This window comes from Argopecten irradians, chromosome 9, assembly GCF_041381155.1.
Source record: "Argopecten irradians isolate NY chromosome 9, Ai_NY, whole genome shotgun sequence".
NCBI classification, from domain to species: domain Eukaryota; kingdom Metazoa; phylum Mollusca; class Bivalvia; order Pectinida; family Pectinidae; genus Argopecten; species Argopecten irradians.
In genome coordinates, this window is record NC_091142.1 from 32,930,122 (window position 1) to 32,947,235 (window position 17,114).

The 17,114-nt window shown below is 39.5% G+C and overlaps 1 protein-coding gene across 1 annotated transcript; it reads left to right on the plus strand.

Moving 5' to 3' along the window:
• The first annotated feature begins 1,124 nt into the window (after nt 1-1,124).
• LOC138332101 (solute carrier family 22 member 13-like) lies at nt 1,125-16,090 on the plus strand. Its single transcript, XM_069280060.1, has 10 exons — nt 1,125-1,302; nt 1,515-1,898; nt 8,100-8,330; nt 10,568-10,764; nt 11,145-11,378; nt 11,942-12,076; nt 13,196-13,284; nt 13,686-13,800; nt 14,308-14,380; nt 14,749-16,090. Exons 2-10 carry the CDS (start codon nt 1,518-1,520, stop codon nt 14,998-15,000), a joined length of 1,707 nt encoding a protein of 568 aa, XP_069136161.1. The 5' UTR covers nt 1,125-1,302; nt 1,515-1,517; the 3' UTR covers nt 15,001-16,090.
• The last annotated feature ends 1,024 nt before the right edge of the window (nt 16,091-17,114 follow it).

The window sequence follows — 17,114 nt, forward strand, 5'->3', positions numbered from 1 at the left end:
TGGTGATTATAGTAATTAATTATAATATGATTGTACTACAAGTCTGAATCTGTCCTTCCTTCTTTTCTTTCTGGTTCATAATGTGTACATAACAAAAAGACTTTATTTTTTTACTGTCAGTATTGATCTCAGAGACACATGTAGTTGTTTTCCCTCTTATTTTTTGGCAAGCTGCCATCTTGCACTTCTGTCATCTGGTTGAAGGTCCCATACATTCTATAAAGAAATTATGGACTAAATGTCAGTTAATGTACAGAGATAAATACTGTATAGGCCTACATGTATGTACATAATCTTCCAGTTTAAGCCTACATGTATGTTGTCAGACACAAATTTATAACAATTACACATCTTTTGAATACTGTAAAGTTCATCAAATTCAAACCTCACTAGATACTACCGAGTCATTTCTTGAAGTGGCTTCTTTAATACAGTAATATCCATAGCAAACAGCACAGTAAAATGATGTAGGCCTATATATATACTCCTGACGCTATAACATTAGCTACAATAGTGTACATATCGTACATAACACTGAAAAATGCGATCATCCTTTACTAGCTAATAAGGGAAACACGTATGTAATCCAAGATTAAATCTGTTATCGTCCCCCAATTTATCAACACTTTTCCTGGTTTCTATTTTACTATGGTACCAGCTCAGAAAAGCGACCAAAACACTTTTATAGAATATAACTGTCACAGTACCCCTTCGGGGCCCCACTCACCTTTTAGAGAAGAAGAGAAGTCAGTTTATGTGGTTTTAGTAGATCATTCACAAGTCATAGTTGTTGTCATAGCTCTAATTCGTCTCCATACATTATTCTCAGCAAATCACTACATGTCTAGTTTAATTTCAATGTTCTCCTTATTCACGTCGAATCAGCAGTTATTCTAAGCCGGTGAGCTTTATTTCCGGACATGCGCAAAGTAGCATTTCTAAGCTTTGAAGGCGGTAACTTTTGATTTTCTGTCGGACCGCGCATTTAATATACGGATTATGAGGCTTTAATCTCAGGTATAACACCGAAACTATGTGCATAATCTACGATATAGCAGATAAGAAAAATAAAGTTACGTGACATTACGGGTGGGGCTATCCTCAAACAAATCGATCTCAAACTATGGTGCAGAAAGCTTTGCGCGTTATCGCTAACAACAAACAATTAATATGCAGACACTTGTTGATATCATAGCAACCAAGAAATGTTACGAGCTGCTACATCTTAATCTCGCATACACTTTGGTCAAAGTTTTTCTGCCATTTGACTACTTCTCAACTTAAGATTGACTGGTAAAAGAGGTAAGATCGATTTTAGTCTTGTTGCTTTTATTAAATTAATGTACCTTATGTTGACAGTGTTTTAAAGTATTCGAAACTACGATTTAGAAAATTTAAACGTATTCCGTGCTTGAAATCGAATGAAAATGAACATTTGTGATTGGTATATTTGCTATTACAGGCTGTTGTAGCATACGATATTTCATAATAGTCTCATTCTTGCCCGTTTACAGATTATGAACGTAAACATGTTGGAGAACGGAACTCAGCTAGGTGGGCTGAAAACGAAGACGGTTGCCCTTGATGAGCTTCTCCCTAGACTGGGTCATCCCGGGAAGTTCCAAGTCATCACATTCCTACTTCTTGCATTAAACTATTTCTTTGTTTGTTTCAACCACGTTTGTATGGCATTTTACGGCTCCACGCCAAAACACCAATGTGAAGACAGTGCCATTGTGAATGGAAATACCACTGTACTTGGTGTAACTCACGGGAAATGTACAACATCTTACATCCTGGGGAATGGTCAGAACACAACTATCACGTGTAAGGCTGATCCTAAGGGGATGTGGAGCTATACTCCGTACTCAGACAGGGAAACTACCATCATCATGGAGGTATGGAACAACTATACCGCAGTCACGAGGGGTGGGGAGGGGGAAAATACCATCAAAATTGAGGTATCGAAATAATATGAACCAGTCACGAGGGATGAGGGAGGGGGAAGCTACCATCATCATGGAGGTATCGAACTACTATTCCGCAGTCACTAGGGTAGGGAGGTGGGAGGGGGAAGCTAACATCATAATGGAGGTATCAAACTACTATGTCGCTGTCACGAGGGTAGGGGAGGTAGGGAGGAACTAACATCGTAATGATGGTATCGAACTACTATGTCGCTGTCACAAGGATATGAGAGGTGGGATGGGAAGCTAATATCATAATCGTGGTAATAAACTACTATATCGTTGTCACGAGGGAAGTGGAGGTGGGAGGGGAAGCTAACATCATAATGAGTGTATCGAACTACTATGTCGCTGTCACGAGGGTAGGGGAGGTGGGAGGGGAAGCTAACATAATAATGAGGGTATCGAACTACTATGTCGCTGTCACTAGGGTAGGGAGGTGGGAGAGGGAATCTAACATCATAATGGAGGTATCAAACTACTATGTCGATGTCACGAGGGTAGGGGAGGTGGGGAGGAACTAACATCGTAATGATGGTATCGAACTACTATGTCGCTGTCACAAGGGTATGAGAGGTGGGAGGGGAAGCTAACATCATAATCGTGGTAATAAACTACTATATCGTTGTCACGAGGGTAGGGGAGGTGGGAGGGGAAGCTAACATCATAATGATGGTATCGAACTACTATGTCGCTGTCACAAGGGTATGAGAGGTGGGAGGGGAAGCTAACATCATAATCGTGGTAATAAACTACTATATCGTTGTCACGAGGGAAGTGGAGGTGGGAGGGGAAGCTAACATCATAATGAGTGTATCGAACTACTATGTCGCTGTCACGAGGGTAGGGGAGGTGGGAGGGGAAGCTAACATCATAGTAAGGGTATCGAACTGCTATGTCTCTGTCACGAGGGTAGGGGAGGTGGGAGGGGAAGCTAACATCATAATGAGGGTATCGAACTACTATGTCGCTGTCACGAGGGTAGGGGAGGTGGGAGGGGAAGCTAACATCATAATGAGGGTATCGAACTACTATGTCGCTGTCACGAGGGTAGGGGAGGTGGGAGGGGAAGCTAACATCATAATCGTGGTATTAAACTACTATATCGTTGTCACAAGGGTAGGAGAGGTGGGAGGGGAAGCTAACATCATAATGAGTGTATCGAAATGCTATGTCTCTGTCACGAGGGTAGGGGAGGTGGGAGGGGAAGCTAACATCATAATGAGGGTATCGAACTACTATGTCGCTGTCACGAGGGTAGGGGAGGTGGGAGGGGAAGCTAACATCATAATGGGGGTATCGAACTACTATGTCGCTGTCACGAGGGTAGGGGAGGTGGGAGGGGAAGCTAACATCATAATGAGGGTATCGAACTACTATGTCGCTGTCACGAGGTAGGGGTAGGGTAGGAGGTGGGAGGGGAAGCTAACATCATAATCGTGGTAATAAACTACTATGTCGCTGTCACGAGGGTAGGGGAGGTGGGAGGGGAAGCTAACATCATAATGAGGGTATGACGAACTACTATGTCGCTGTCACGAGGGTAGGGGAGGTGGGAGGGGAAGCTAACATCATAATGAGGGTATAAACTACTATGTCGCTGTCACGAGGGTAGGGGAGGTGGGAGGGGAAGCTAACATCATAATGATGGTATCGAACTACTATATGTCGCTGTCACGAGGGTAGGGGAGGTGGGAGGGGAAGCTAACATCATAATGATGGTATAAAAGCTAACTATATCGCTGTCACGAGGGTAGGAGGAGGTGGGAGGGGAAGCTAACATCGTAATGATGGTATCGAACTACTATGCCGCAGTCACGAGGGTAGGGGAGGTGGGAGGGATCTAGAGTATAACATCCAGTAATGATGGAACTAACATCTAAGATGGTATCGAACTACTATGCCGCAGTCACGAGGGTAGGGAGGTGGGAGGGGGAAGCTAACATCATAATGATGGTATCGAACTACTATGCCGCAGTCACAAGGGTAGGGGAGGTGGGAGGGGAAGCTAACATCATAATATGGTATCGAACTACTTTCCGCAGTCACGAGGGTAGGGGAGGTGGGGGAGGAACTAACATCGTAATCATGGTATCGAACTACTTTGCCGCGCAGTCACGAAGGGTATGTGCTGAGTGGAGGTGGGAGGGGGACTAAACATCATATAAATAGATGGTAATCGAACTACTATGTCGCTGTCACGAGGGTAGGGGAGGTGGGGAGGGAAGCTAACATCATAATGGATGGTATCGAACTACTATGCCGCAGTCACGAGGGTAGGGGAGGTGGGGAGGAACTAACATCATAATGATCTGTATGGTATCGAACTACTATGTCGCTGTCACGAGGGTAGGGAGGTGGGAGGGGAAGCTAACATCATAATGGGGTATCGAACTACTATGTCGCTGTCACGAGGGTAGGGGAGTGGGAGGGGCTAACATCTAAATCACTAATAGAGGATGAAGCTACATTATAATCGTGGAACTATATCGTTGTCACGAGGTAGGGGAGGGGAGGGAAGCTAACGCATAATCGTGTAACACGTTGTCACGAGGGAAGTGGAGGTGGGAGGGAAGCTAACATCATAATAGTGTATCGAAATGCTATTCTCTGTCCAGGGTAGGGGAGGTGGGGAGGAATTAACATCGTAATGATGTCCGATACTATGTCGCTGTCACGAGGGTAGGGGAGGGTGGGAGGGAAGCTAACATCATAATGATGGTATCGAAGTACTATGCCGCAGTCACGAGGGTAGGAGAGGTGGGAGGGGAAGCTAACATCGTAAAGACGGTATTAAACTACTATGCCGCAGTCACAAGGGTAGGGAGGTGGGAGGGGAAGCTAACATCATAATGATGGTATCGAACTACAATGTCGCTGTCACGAGGGTAGGGGAGGTGGGGGGAAGCTAACATCGTAATGATGGTATCGAACTACTATGCCGCAGTCACGAGGGTAGGGGAGGTGGGGAGGAACTAACATCGTAATCATGGTATCGAACTACTTTGCCGCAGTCACAAGGGTAGGGGAGGTGGGGAGGAACTAACATCGTAATCATGGTATCGAACTACTATGCCGCAGTCACGAGGGTATTGGAGGTGGGGAGGAACTAACATCATAATGATGGTATGGAACTACTTTGCCGCAGTCACGAGGTAGGGGTAACATCGGTATCGAACTATCAGGAGTCGTAATCATGGATCGAACTACTATGCCGCAGTCACGAGGGTAGGGGAGGTGGGGAGGAACTAACATCATAATGATGGTATCGAACTACTATGTCGCAGTCACAAGGGTAGGGGAGGTGGGAGGGGGAAGCTAACATCATAATGATGGTATCGAACTACTTTGCCGCAGTCACGAGGGTAGAGGGAGGTGGGAGGAACTAACATCGTAATCATGGTATCGAAACTACTTTGCCGCAGTCACGAGGGTAGGGGAGGTGGGGAGGAACTAACATCTCGTAATCATGGTATCGAACTACTAATTGCCGCAGTCACAAGTAGGTAGTGGGAGGGGGGGAGGAACTAACATCGTAATGATGGTATCGAACTACTAACACGAGGGTATTTAACATCATAATGTGTGTATCGAATACTATGCCGCAGTCACAAGGGAAGGGGAGGTGGGGGGGACTAACATCGTAACGATGGTATGAACTACTATCCACAGTCACGAGGGAAGGGGAGATGGGAGAACTAAGATCGTAATGATGGTATTAGAAACTATGTCCATGTCGATGTCACGAGGGTAGGGAGGTGGGATGGGGAAGCTACATCATAATTGTGGGTATCGCTAACTACAGTACGCTGTCACGAGGGTAGGTGGAGGTGGGAGGTGGAAGCTAAACATCAATAATGAATGTATCGAACTACTAATACCGCTGTCACGAGGGTGTGGTGAGGAGTGTAAGCTCGCATTATAATCGTGGGTATTAAAACTACTATATCATTTGTCACGAGGTAAGGGAGGTGGGAGGGAGCTAACATCATAATCGATTGATAAACTCGAGAACTATGCCGTTATTGTCACGAGGGAATTGAGAGGTGGGAGGGTAAGCTAACATCATAATGATGGTATCGAATGCTAATGTCTCCTGTCACGAAGGTGGTAGGGGAGGTTGGGAGAGAATTAAACATCGTAAAGATGGTTCTCGAACTACTATGTCCGCTTGTCACGAGGGTAGGTGAAGGTTGGAGGAAGCTAACATCATAATGATGGTATCTATAGACGGTAATACTACTTTGCCGCAGTCACGAGGGTAGGGGAGGTGGGGAGGAACTAACATCGTAATGATGGTATCGAACTACTATGCCGCAGTCACGAGGGTAGGGAGGTGGGAGGGGGGGGAACTAACATCGTAATGATGGTATCGAACTACTATGCCGCAGTCACAAGGGTAGGGAGGTGGGGAGGGGAAGCTAACATCATAATGATGGTATCGAACTACTTTGCCGCAGTCACAAGGGTAGGGGAGGTGGGGAGGAACTAACATCGTAATCATGGTATCGAACTACTATGCCGCAGTCACAAGGGTAGGGGAGGTGGGGAGGAACTAACATCATAATGATGGTATTAACTACTATGCCGCAGTCACGAGGGTAGGGGAGGTGGGGAGGAACTAACATCGTAATGAAACTACATGCGCAGTCACGAGGTAGGGTGGAGGACTAACATCATAATGATGTATCGAACTACTATGTCGCTGTCACAAGGGTAGGGGAGGTGGGAGGGGGAAGCTAACATCATAATGATGGTATCGAACTACTATGCCGCAGTCACGAGGGTAGGGGAGGTGGGAGGAACTAACATCGTAATGATGGTATCGAACTACTATCCGCAGTCACGAGGGTAGGGGAGGTGGGGAGGAACTAACATCGTAAGATGGTATCGAACTACTTTGCCGCAGTCACGAGGGTAGGGGAGGTGGGAGGAACTAACATCGTAATGATGGTATAAACTACTATGTCGCTGTCACAGGGTAGGAGGGGAGGGGAGCTAATCTATGGTATTACATTGTGCTGGAACTAACATAGTAATCGAGGTATGAAGTACGACTAAGACTACTATGTCGCTGTCACGAGGGTAGGGGAGGTGGGAGGGGAAGAACTAACATCGTAATGATGGTATCGAACTACTATGCCGCAGTCACAAGGGTAGGTGGGGAGGGGTGGGAGGAAGCTAACATCGTAATGATGGTATCGAACTACTATATGCCGCAGTCACGGAGGGTAGGGGAGGTGGGAGGGAAAGCTAACATCGTAATGATGGTATCGAACTACTATGCCGCAGTCACGAGGGTAGGGGAGGTGGGGAGGAACTAACATCGTAATGATGGTATCGAACTAATGCCGCAGTCACAGGGTAGGGGTGGGGAGGGATGATGGTATCGAACTACTGCCGCATCAGGAGGAAGTGAGGAATGATGGTATCGAACTACTATGCCGCAGTCACAAGGGTAGGGGAGGTGGGGAGGAACTAACATCGTAATGACGGTATCGAACTACTATGTCGCTGTCACGAGGGTAGGGGAGGTGGGAGGGAGAAGCTTACATCATAATGATGGTATTGTACTACTATGCCGCAGTCACAAGGCTAGGGGAGGTGGGGAGGAACTAACATCGTAATGACGGTATCGAACTACTATGTCGCTGTCACGAGGGTAGGGGAGGTGGGAGGGAGAAGCTTACATCATAATGATGGTATTGTACTACTATGCCGCAGTCACAAGGCTAGGGGAGGTGGGGAGGAACTAACATCGTAACGATGGTATTGTACTACTATCCCACAGTCACGAGGGTAGGGGAGGTGGGAGGGAAAGCTAACATCATAATGATGGTATCGAACTACTATGTCGCTGTCACGAGGGTAGGGGAGGTGGGGAGGAACTAACATCGTAATGATGGTATCGAACTACTTTGCTGCATGTCAGATATTCATCGTAGTAAACATGGTAATAGTCATTCCCCACATTGTGTTGACAGGAATTTATTTATACATATAGTATCATAGTTATGTATCCATTTTTTTGGCCCAGAATGGCTTTGTGAATAAGCAAATATAATTGTGCAGTAGTAGTACAATAGTATTTAGAAGAAAATACACCATTTCATGTAATGGGCATGTTAACAGTGGGACCTGGTCTGTGACGATGTCTACATGGGGAAGCTGGCCACCACCATCTACTTCTTGGGAGTGATGACAGGTGGTCTAGTGTTCGGACACATCGCCGACATCTTCGGACGGAAATGGACTATGCTAGTATGCCTGTACGCTCCGGTTGCCATAGGAATAGGGATATACTTTGTCACAACATTTGCTGGCTTTGCTGCTTTGAGGTTTTTCCAAGGAGTATTCATTCAGGTAATGTTAAAACTAAGAAAAGTAAATAAAATATTATTGTTTTTCTGAATGATGTAGAGTTGGTTTCGCTACACGTATCATGATTATGATAACTACTTTCCTATAGGTGAGTGGTGGGTAATTTTATAATTAATTGTTTAATATTTTATTTTTATTATTATTAGCATGGATATCTTTTACACTTCCAGTACGCATAATAGTCCAGTAAAAATACGAAAAATAGAGGCCTAATCTCCAAATAATTGCAACAGAATTTGTTTTCTGCTTTTTGAGTTGGAGGATCTTATTATTTTACCATGAAAAAAGTCGCCAAAATAATATGTTCGGAAAGACGTTTTTTCAACATCCGAAAAATAAGAAAATAAAAAGAAATCACACTTTTGACAACTTTTAAAGTATAATATCTGCTATTTTTGCAAGACTTGAAATATGAAATCGGGTATATCTTAAGACAAACTTTAGGTAAGTACAAATAAGTTGAAATGATACAATAATTTCAGTCAATCCAAGAAATAAAGAAGGATGAAAACGGTTCAAAAGCTTTGAATTTAGCTTAGCAATACCGGTTTTGTTCTTTTTAGATGCAAACATTTATAAAATCTTACCATGAACAATATAAGTTAATGTGTTATGTCTTAAAGGAATACTTTTTCTTTGATATTAAAGCATGATCGATAATACATTAGCTAGAAAAAAACTAAATATTAACCCGTCAAGTTGACCGATCGTGCCATTTTGTAGTGTTTTTATACTTAGATTTTTGGCAAAACTCCCATTTTGGTAGTTAATATTTCGAAAAATAAAAAAGCAAATGCTTCCAAATATGTGATATCCTTTTCTGTATATTTTGTACTTGTTATTTTGATCATTTATTGTAAAAACGGTATAAATATGCACATCTTATTTAGTAGTAAAAACTTCCTATCACGTTAATTTGGCTGAATATCAAAATACATGTATGTCTAAGTCCATAAATTTGCAATGCAAATATCTTAATTTTTCGAATATGCTTTATTCGTTTGTCATATAGTTTTGCCAGTAAATAAATCAGAACTGTGATGATTTTCAGCTATAAAATTGAAATTGAACTTTTAATTTATTCCTTTATCTCATTGAAAATTATGTAACCTCCATCCGGTTCCATTATAGAAAAAATTAAAAACTGACCTATTCAAATATTTGATCAAAAAGAAACTTCAATTTCACTTTATAAAGAACATTCCATTATGGTGGTAATATCTGCCAAAGGATTTTGCAATCTGATTAGTCACAAAATAGATATTCATATTTTTTACATTTAAACTTAAGTACTTAGCCAATTAGAGAAGTTTAGTCGAATTGGAACTAAATGAGGATTTGATCGACCTCACGTCTTTTATTTTTGTTGATATCTTGATATAGTTGTCCCTTTTAGGTGAGTTTAGACTACATAGAATCTGAATTAATAACTATCTAAACACTTGAGACGGTACTTACTGAATAATTCTTGAATAAAAATTACATATTATTCAATTTGGACTTCAAAATATCCTTGGAAAAGGTCAAAAGACCAACTTTGAGCAACCATGTTATCTCAGCCTTTAATCAACAAGTTTTATCTAAAAAGATTCCACCAAAATGAGAATCAGTGGTATTGTTGATAATAACAATTTTTTACCTTAGCAATCCAACAAAAGCATATTTGGCTGTTACAAGGACATAATTATGCAATTTTCATGCTGTCATACTTTTTCCCTGTGTTGATTTCAACTTAGATTTTTGGCAATCTGTGCTGTCCTTATAACGTTCTTATCATACAGTAATTTTTTAGTATCTCATGATAACCATGTAAGTTTATATTTGGCAAATATCCCTATTTTTCTGATTTTTTGGGGGTCAAGAAAAACACTTTCCCAAATTTTTATTTGTGGCGACTTTTTTTTCTTGTATAAAACAAAGTCAGATCTGCATAAAAAACAAAGAAAACATTCTGTTGCAATTATTTTGGGGTAGCACCCTATCTTTACTTGACTATAATAAAGCGAAGATGGAATGAACATTTCAAACAAATGTATACAGCTTGGTGCTTACTTTTGATTGTAATCGAAATATTCTTTGAGTATACATTGATCATACTATATAGTTAGATTTTTTACGACTAGCACGACTACAAAGTATTTTTTCGATATATTATGAAGCATAAGGCATTTTACATTTTTAGGTAAAGTCAAAACATTGTGTAACATCTCCTTTACCAGGGTCTGCAGACATCTACGGTTGCCTTGGTGATGGAGATAGCAGTCCGGGAGTACCGTGGCCTGGCCATAGCAGTGTTTGAGTGTTACTGGGGCGCTGGGGTATTGATCCTGGGCGGATTGGCTTACTTCATTCAAACCTGGCGATACATTCAACTGGCAATAACACTCCCTCCCATCCTACTGGTGTTCTATATATGGTAAACTTAACGTAAACAGAAATATATAACAAACAACAAACACAAAATGAGAAGAAACTTTTTTTGGCACATTGGTTTTGTTATGTTCATTCTATTATTATATGGTATTGAACAGTATCCTTAATTCATAATTAAATCTTCATGTATAAAATCTAACAAGGGTACAACACCAATGAAACATACTGTCTTAACTGGTGATATGTAGTATCACTCTGAAAAAATGACCCATATGACATGTTGTAAATGAATAGTGCTTTACTGCACTTTATATGTATATATATTAGTTCCCTAAGGATTTCGAATACATTGGTTTGGGTGGAATTACATGAATCAGGACTCTCACGAAATATGTAACAAACGCTAATATTCACATTTACCAGCTGGGTCCCAGAATCACTTAGATGGCTGGTGATGAAAGGACGATTCGACGAGGCTGAACATGTGGTGAAGAGAATCGCAAAGTTCAACAAATTACCTTACCCGGCAGATATAATGGCTGCTATCAGGAAGGAAGGAGTACCTTTCCAGGATAAGACAAGAAAACAGTACACCGCCCTGGACCTGATGAAGACCTCGGTCACCAGAAATAGGACATTCCTGCTGCTGTTCCTTTGGTAAGAACCTCAGTGGTTCTGACTGATGTCAAATTAACAGCAATTTGAGACAATGTTGTCGTTATTATGAAATTAAAAAAATAGTGAAAAAAGTGTATTAATATTGGCGTACCAGAAATTCGGTTATTTGTTCATTCCATTGGATCGATATTACAATGGAGTTGTATATATAGATCTAAACTATGAACACAATACAGTACGCTGTCATAACTGGCATTATTCTACATTATATTTAGGCTGATGAAATAATTCCTGTCTTATACTCCTTCATGTTCTCAATGGTGTATGTATGGAGTGATTTGTTTATTTATATGTTTAAGAATCTCATGAAAGTCATCTTTTCGCTTCCCTTTCATCGTCATCATGCTCTTGACTGAAATTAAGGCATCGTATAGACTATGATTAAAATTGTTTCCAGTCTTGCATGAATAACTTAGGTAATAGGTATTAGCTGATAATTATAATCTTTAGATGACAAATGTGTATCTCTCATACTATATAATTTAGTATTTTTTTAAAATTTACTTGGGTTTTGATTATTTCCTTACTTACTTTAAATGTAGGTTTACCACGTCTATCGGGTACTACGGCCTCACATTACAGATAACAAGTTTGGCCGGCGATAAATATCTCAACTTCTTCATTGGTTCCATGGTAGAGATGGTCAGTTACATCTGTGTTATTTACATCATCAAACCGTAAGTGAACCCATTTACTAATGCCGACGATGCAAGTTAATAGTTATATAGTCATACAGTTACTTATTCCCATATAAAGCAATGGACGGTACGATTTATAGGGGTTAGTAACTGAATTTTCAATGACTTCCTTGTTTTTCCATTCAATAAAGGCATTTTATAAATATTTATTTATTATACACGTGTAATATAACATATCTGCATTTCGATTGGTTGATTCCGATGAATAGTACATATTTCTACGCATGGGAAACGACTCTTTGTTTTACTACGAAAATCTGGCGCATTTGTACTTGACGTACTTGACCGAATTATGTTTTTGGAACGGTCAAAATCTCAACTGATCGATTGATTGATCATTTGGCAGAAAGCTCCAAACAGGCAGAAACAAAGGCAAATAGAATCTGTCATTCGTTCCCCTTCACATTAGATTTATGATTCTCGTTTCGGATGTCTCATTTTGTGCTCACCAAAGGCTCGCAAGAAATGAAAAATTCTAAACTCATTCTATAGTTCTCTATAGCGCATAGTTCCTTGATTCGTATGTAGCGCAATTCCTCAACCTTGTGGGTTCTCGCGCGACCAGATGACACAGGTCAACGTTAATGAGATCCACTCTTCCCTGGAAAGCACTGCAGCGAACTTCGAAGTTTTACGGAGAGCTTTCAATATTCTGACCTTTTCCACTCCCTTGAAGGCGCTAGTTGTCGAATTTTTGCTGAATTCTTCATTTACAAATCTACATATATTGAATTATTTGGCCCTACTATTTATGTGTTGGCGTTCAGCGATCATTTTGATACCTCATTTGTTCCATTCGGTTGATAAATGTCAATGTTATATCTAATGAAATTCGAGATGGCGGACAACTTCATGTTCATGACCAGAAGTTCATCCCAATTTCTGCAATGTTCACATTTAATTTGTGATCATGGTGTCATAAGGGTTCAGAAAAATAATGGTTTGGGTTTGTTTGTTTGTTTTTTGGGGTTTTTTGGGGTTTTTTTTTTGGGGGGGAGGGGGGAAGATGTTTGGTGGGGAGTGGCATGTACATAAACATAATTTCGAATATTTCTCATCACATTTGCTATATTATTAAGAGCTGCTGATTACGTTTAGATTTGGGCGACGGAAGCCATTAGCCTTCTACTTCCTATTAGGCGGATGTTGCTGTATTCTAGCTGGCATCATACCATTCTTTGGATCAGGTACGTTTCTTTCTGTCCATCTTTCTTGCTATCTATTACTTATTGAGTCATTTAGATTCATCCAATAATCCTTATAACTCAATTTACTACAAATGTCTTTTCAAAATTACAAAGTAAATGCGGGACTCTCTTTTTTCTTTGAAGTCACTACGTCGTTGTATTATTAGTCAATCAGAATGGACGTGATATGTTTCCTGTAAGAGCCGATAAAGTTTTTTGAAGTCCATGAAATACTCGATAAAAGGAAGATTAAATTATATGTTTATTAATAAAACATTCAAAATTCATCATTTTGTAAAAAGTAGATTTTACTGAAAGGTTAGCAGTTTCCCAAGTATTTGTCTAAATATGTTTAAATTACTTTTAAAGGCCAACTTTACTCTGTTTTTGTTGTAATCCAGGTGATGATATTGCCAAAGCCTCCACCAGTTTTGCCATTATTGGTCGGTTCGGTATGGCCGGAGTGTTCAGTGTTATATTATTGTACACCTCAGAGCTTTACCCGACAGTCATTAGGTAAGCTCATGGACCAGGTTAATCTCAACTCGTGACGCTGTTCATGTGGTCCATTTGTGATAAGCTCTTACTAGTAACTTATGTCATGAAGGATTTTATTTTGCTATCAAACGTATTTAGGATTCTATCAGGCGGGGTAATATCAGTGTCCCTGAATGCTCTAGTATAATATATCACTGTCATTGAAGAATTAGGTTGCAGTATGTTACACCTTCAACCATACTCCCACCTGGTCATGTTCCTCTAGACACTCAAGATATCATATAATCTAGAAATATGACGCATTATTTGATCTTTATTGCTATTTAAGTTTTGTCTCGCATATCACATACATGTACTTATGACACTGCCAGCTGTTATTAATTAATCGAGATCCCGAGTATTTATCCTGCTGAAGATAGCTATTACAGCAATTGTTCGGTACATGGATTATATTTATTTCGTCATACCGAACGGCCTATTATTGCTTATTTGACATATCCATGAGAATAATTTGATCATTTTCAGGAGTATCGGAATGGGTTGCTGTTTTTTCCTGACCAGGGTAGGAGGCTTACTTGCCCCTCAGATCTTACTCCTGGTAAGTGTACCTTATTTACTATTGTAGAATATATTCGTGAACAAATCAGACCACAAATGATGTATTTTTTGTGTCTTAAAAGTATTTTCTTGTTGTTTTCTCCCAGATATATACATTTACGACTACCAGTACGTAAAGTTTGCTCACTACATTATACTGAGAGAGAACTAAATCTTGAGGAAATGATTAAAGGAGGATCCTCAGATTATTACATTTCTTACATTTTTCTAAATACCAGTCATATTAGAGTACATAATTGTAAATATATATGTTATAGTCGTATGCTGCACATAGATTATAATTAAAATCCGAATTTTGTTTCTTTATTTATTACATAATACGTAACACACTATTCTATATGAATAAAGGGAGACTATACACATTCGTCAGTTCCGGTGATAGCGTTCGGTGTGTTGGCTGTGATTGGTGGATTCTGTACACTGATACTTCCGGAAACGCTCGGACGTAAACTTCCGGATACCATCGAGGAAGCGGTGAATATTCGAGGTAAAAAGATATTGACTAACCCTGACAATACTGACAATATACATGGTGACAAAGACCCCAAGGGAAAGAATCAAGCTGTTAACCAAGGCTTTAGTGAAGATACCCATATGTAACCACGAGCAGATAGACTGTGTGATGTAAGATAAGTGCGCCAAAAATTAAATTCTTGAAGAATAATGTACATTCTTCGATTCAAATTTACTGTGAAAGTTTTCGGTAAAACAATATTTCCTAAAATGACGAAACGGCTTGGTTTGTTATTAGAGAATTCATTCGTTACCTGGATGTATAATATACAAAGTAAAAATGTTCAATAATAAAACATGTATACCCCTTAACACAAAATAACAACAGCAAGCTTTTTGTGTGGATATTTATCTGTTATCTCTAAATTGCGCTAAAATCCTCACAAAAATAAAATAAAATTGTGTCCCAATGTTACAAATAGGATAGTTTTATTCAGTCAATTTTCTAGAAAATTGAACTTAGATTTATCAAGCAATATTTTTAGCACCACAAAACGCAGTATTTGTATAAGTTATATTGCATGGTAATTTCATTGTAACGATGTGTCACTTAAACATTTGATATTTGAACATTGACACATGACTTGATGCTTTAGCTCCCCAAAAGCATATGTCGGCCTATAAGTGTTATTTTGGACTGAAGAGGTGTACACGTTAAAAAGATTTTCTACTTTTATTATTAAAACACTTTCATCGCTGCAACTTTGAAAAAGGGGTAAAATTAGAAAGTTTAAACCTCGGACAGACGGAGAAAAATATGTATAAAGCTTTAACAGTTTTCACTGTGACAAAAAGAGCGAAAGTTATAGACCATACAACTTTAAGCTGATGAGATTGCTATTTTTCAAATACAGTAACAGTAATATGAAAAGAGACACCTTGTTCAGCATAGTGTATTAATACTTAAATATTTAGAGACATTTGTATTTATTTAAAGGTCCACTACTTTTCCGAAACAAAAAAATAAAGGTTTCTTAAAAACAAAAATATCAAAAGAATTGTATATCGATGGCCTAAGATAAGATAACAACACCAAACAAATGCAGTTTTCCTGTGTAATCTATGTTTACAGTAAAAAATCATTTCGCTGTTTTACCGTCTGGCGCAGTGATAGACAACTATCTTGACACTGAACTTGCCCTACCCAACACTGGCAACAATAAACCCTCCAAATTGACCTACATGTTTTATTGTAAATTAATTCGGGCATCAAATGTGTAAAAGGATACGCCTCCAGAAGCCATTAGAGCTTATGACGGTGTCATACAAATGTAATTACAACTGACACATTCTGCCACCTGATAACCCGACTCTAACTTTGCATTTGGAATGTATAAATAACGTGCATAGACAGAGCCTGACAAAAGATGCAGAAATCATTCCATTCTCTTCGTGATGTGGGTCTTCGATTTTGAGATATTACGGCGATCGAGTCCTCCGTCATATGGAAACGCGTGATATTACCAACCAGAATGTACGCTTGTGAGACGAGGGGAGAAGTGCGGGAAAGAAGCTTAGACAAACTTGAAGTAATCCAGCAGAAGTGTTGTCGAATCATCCAAGGATTTGACAGGAATTGAAACCCTTGGAATCTGTAGACTATCACATTATATGGATAAATTCATTTTGCTCTTCTTTGGAAGGCTGTGTTTAACTGATGTGTAAGGACAATTCACAAACGGTTATTCAATTTTAATATTAGTATATTTCTCAAATTTGGATTGGCAGAATGAACTGAAATATTCCGGACATTGGTTACAACAATATAATTAATTTTTATTTGTTTTCATACCAAATCTGGCTTTCTGATTGGCCAATATTTTTTTATGCATACCACTATAAAAAAATCCGAGAATGGCGCGAAACCCAGACGTTATCGTGACGTCACTATAGAGACATTGACGTTACGTATTGATTCGGAAAAAAGGATCCCTTGAAAAACCACTATAATGTTACATTTGCACATACTTCATTTCTTCAAATGGAGTATAAAAATAATTATAAGTAATGATGTCACTATTTTTTAATTTTATCGGGTTATGAAAAAAAATGTTTGCAAACTTTTGTGAGAATCCGCTACGCGGATTCACACAGTTTGCAAACATTTTTTTTATACCCAGATACAATTAAAAAAAAGTGACATCAATGCTTAAATATTTTTTTTTCATACTTAATCCACCTCTCTGATTGGCAACTTCTTT

What these genes read in the sequence shown, in the direction of transcription:
- LOC138332101 (XM_069280060.1), top strand. Translation starts at nt 1,518, where the DNA reads ATGAACGTAAACATGTTGGAGAACGGAACTCAGCTAGGTGGGCTGAAA. An exon ending in CTACTGGTGTTCTATATATG is followed by an intron (nt 10,765 to 11,144) that starts GTAAACTTAACG and finishes CACATTTACCAG; the next exon opens with CTGGGTCCCAGAATCACTTA. An exon ending in CCCCTCAGATCTTACTCCTG is followed by an intron (nt 14,381 to 14,748) that starts GTAAGTGTACCT and finishes ATATGAATAAAG; the next exon opens with GGAGACTATACACATTCGTC.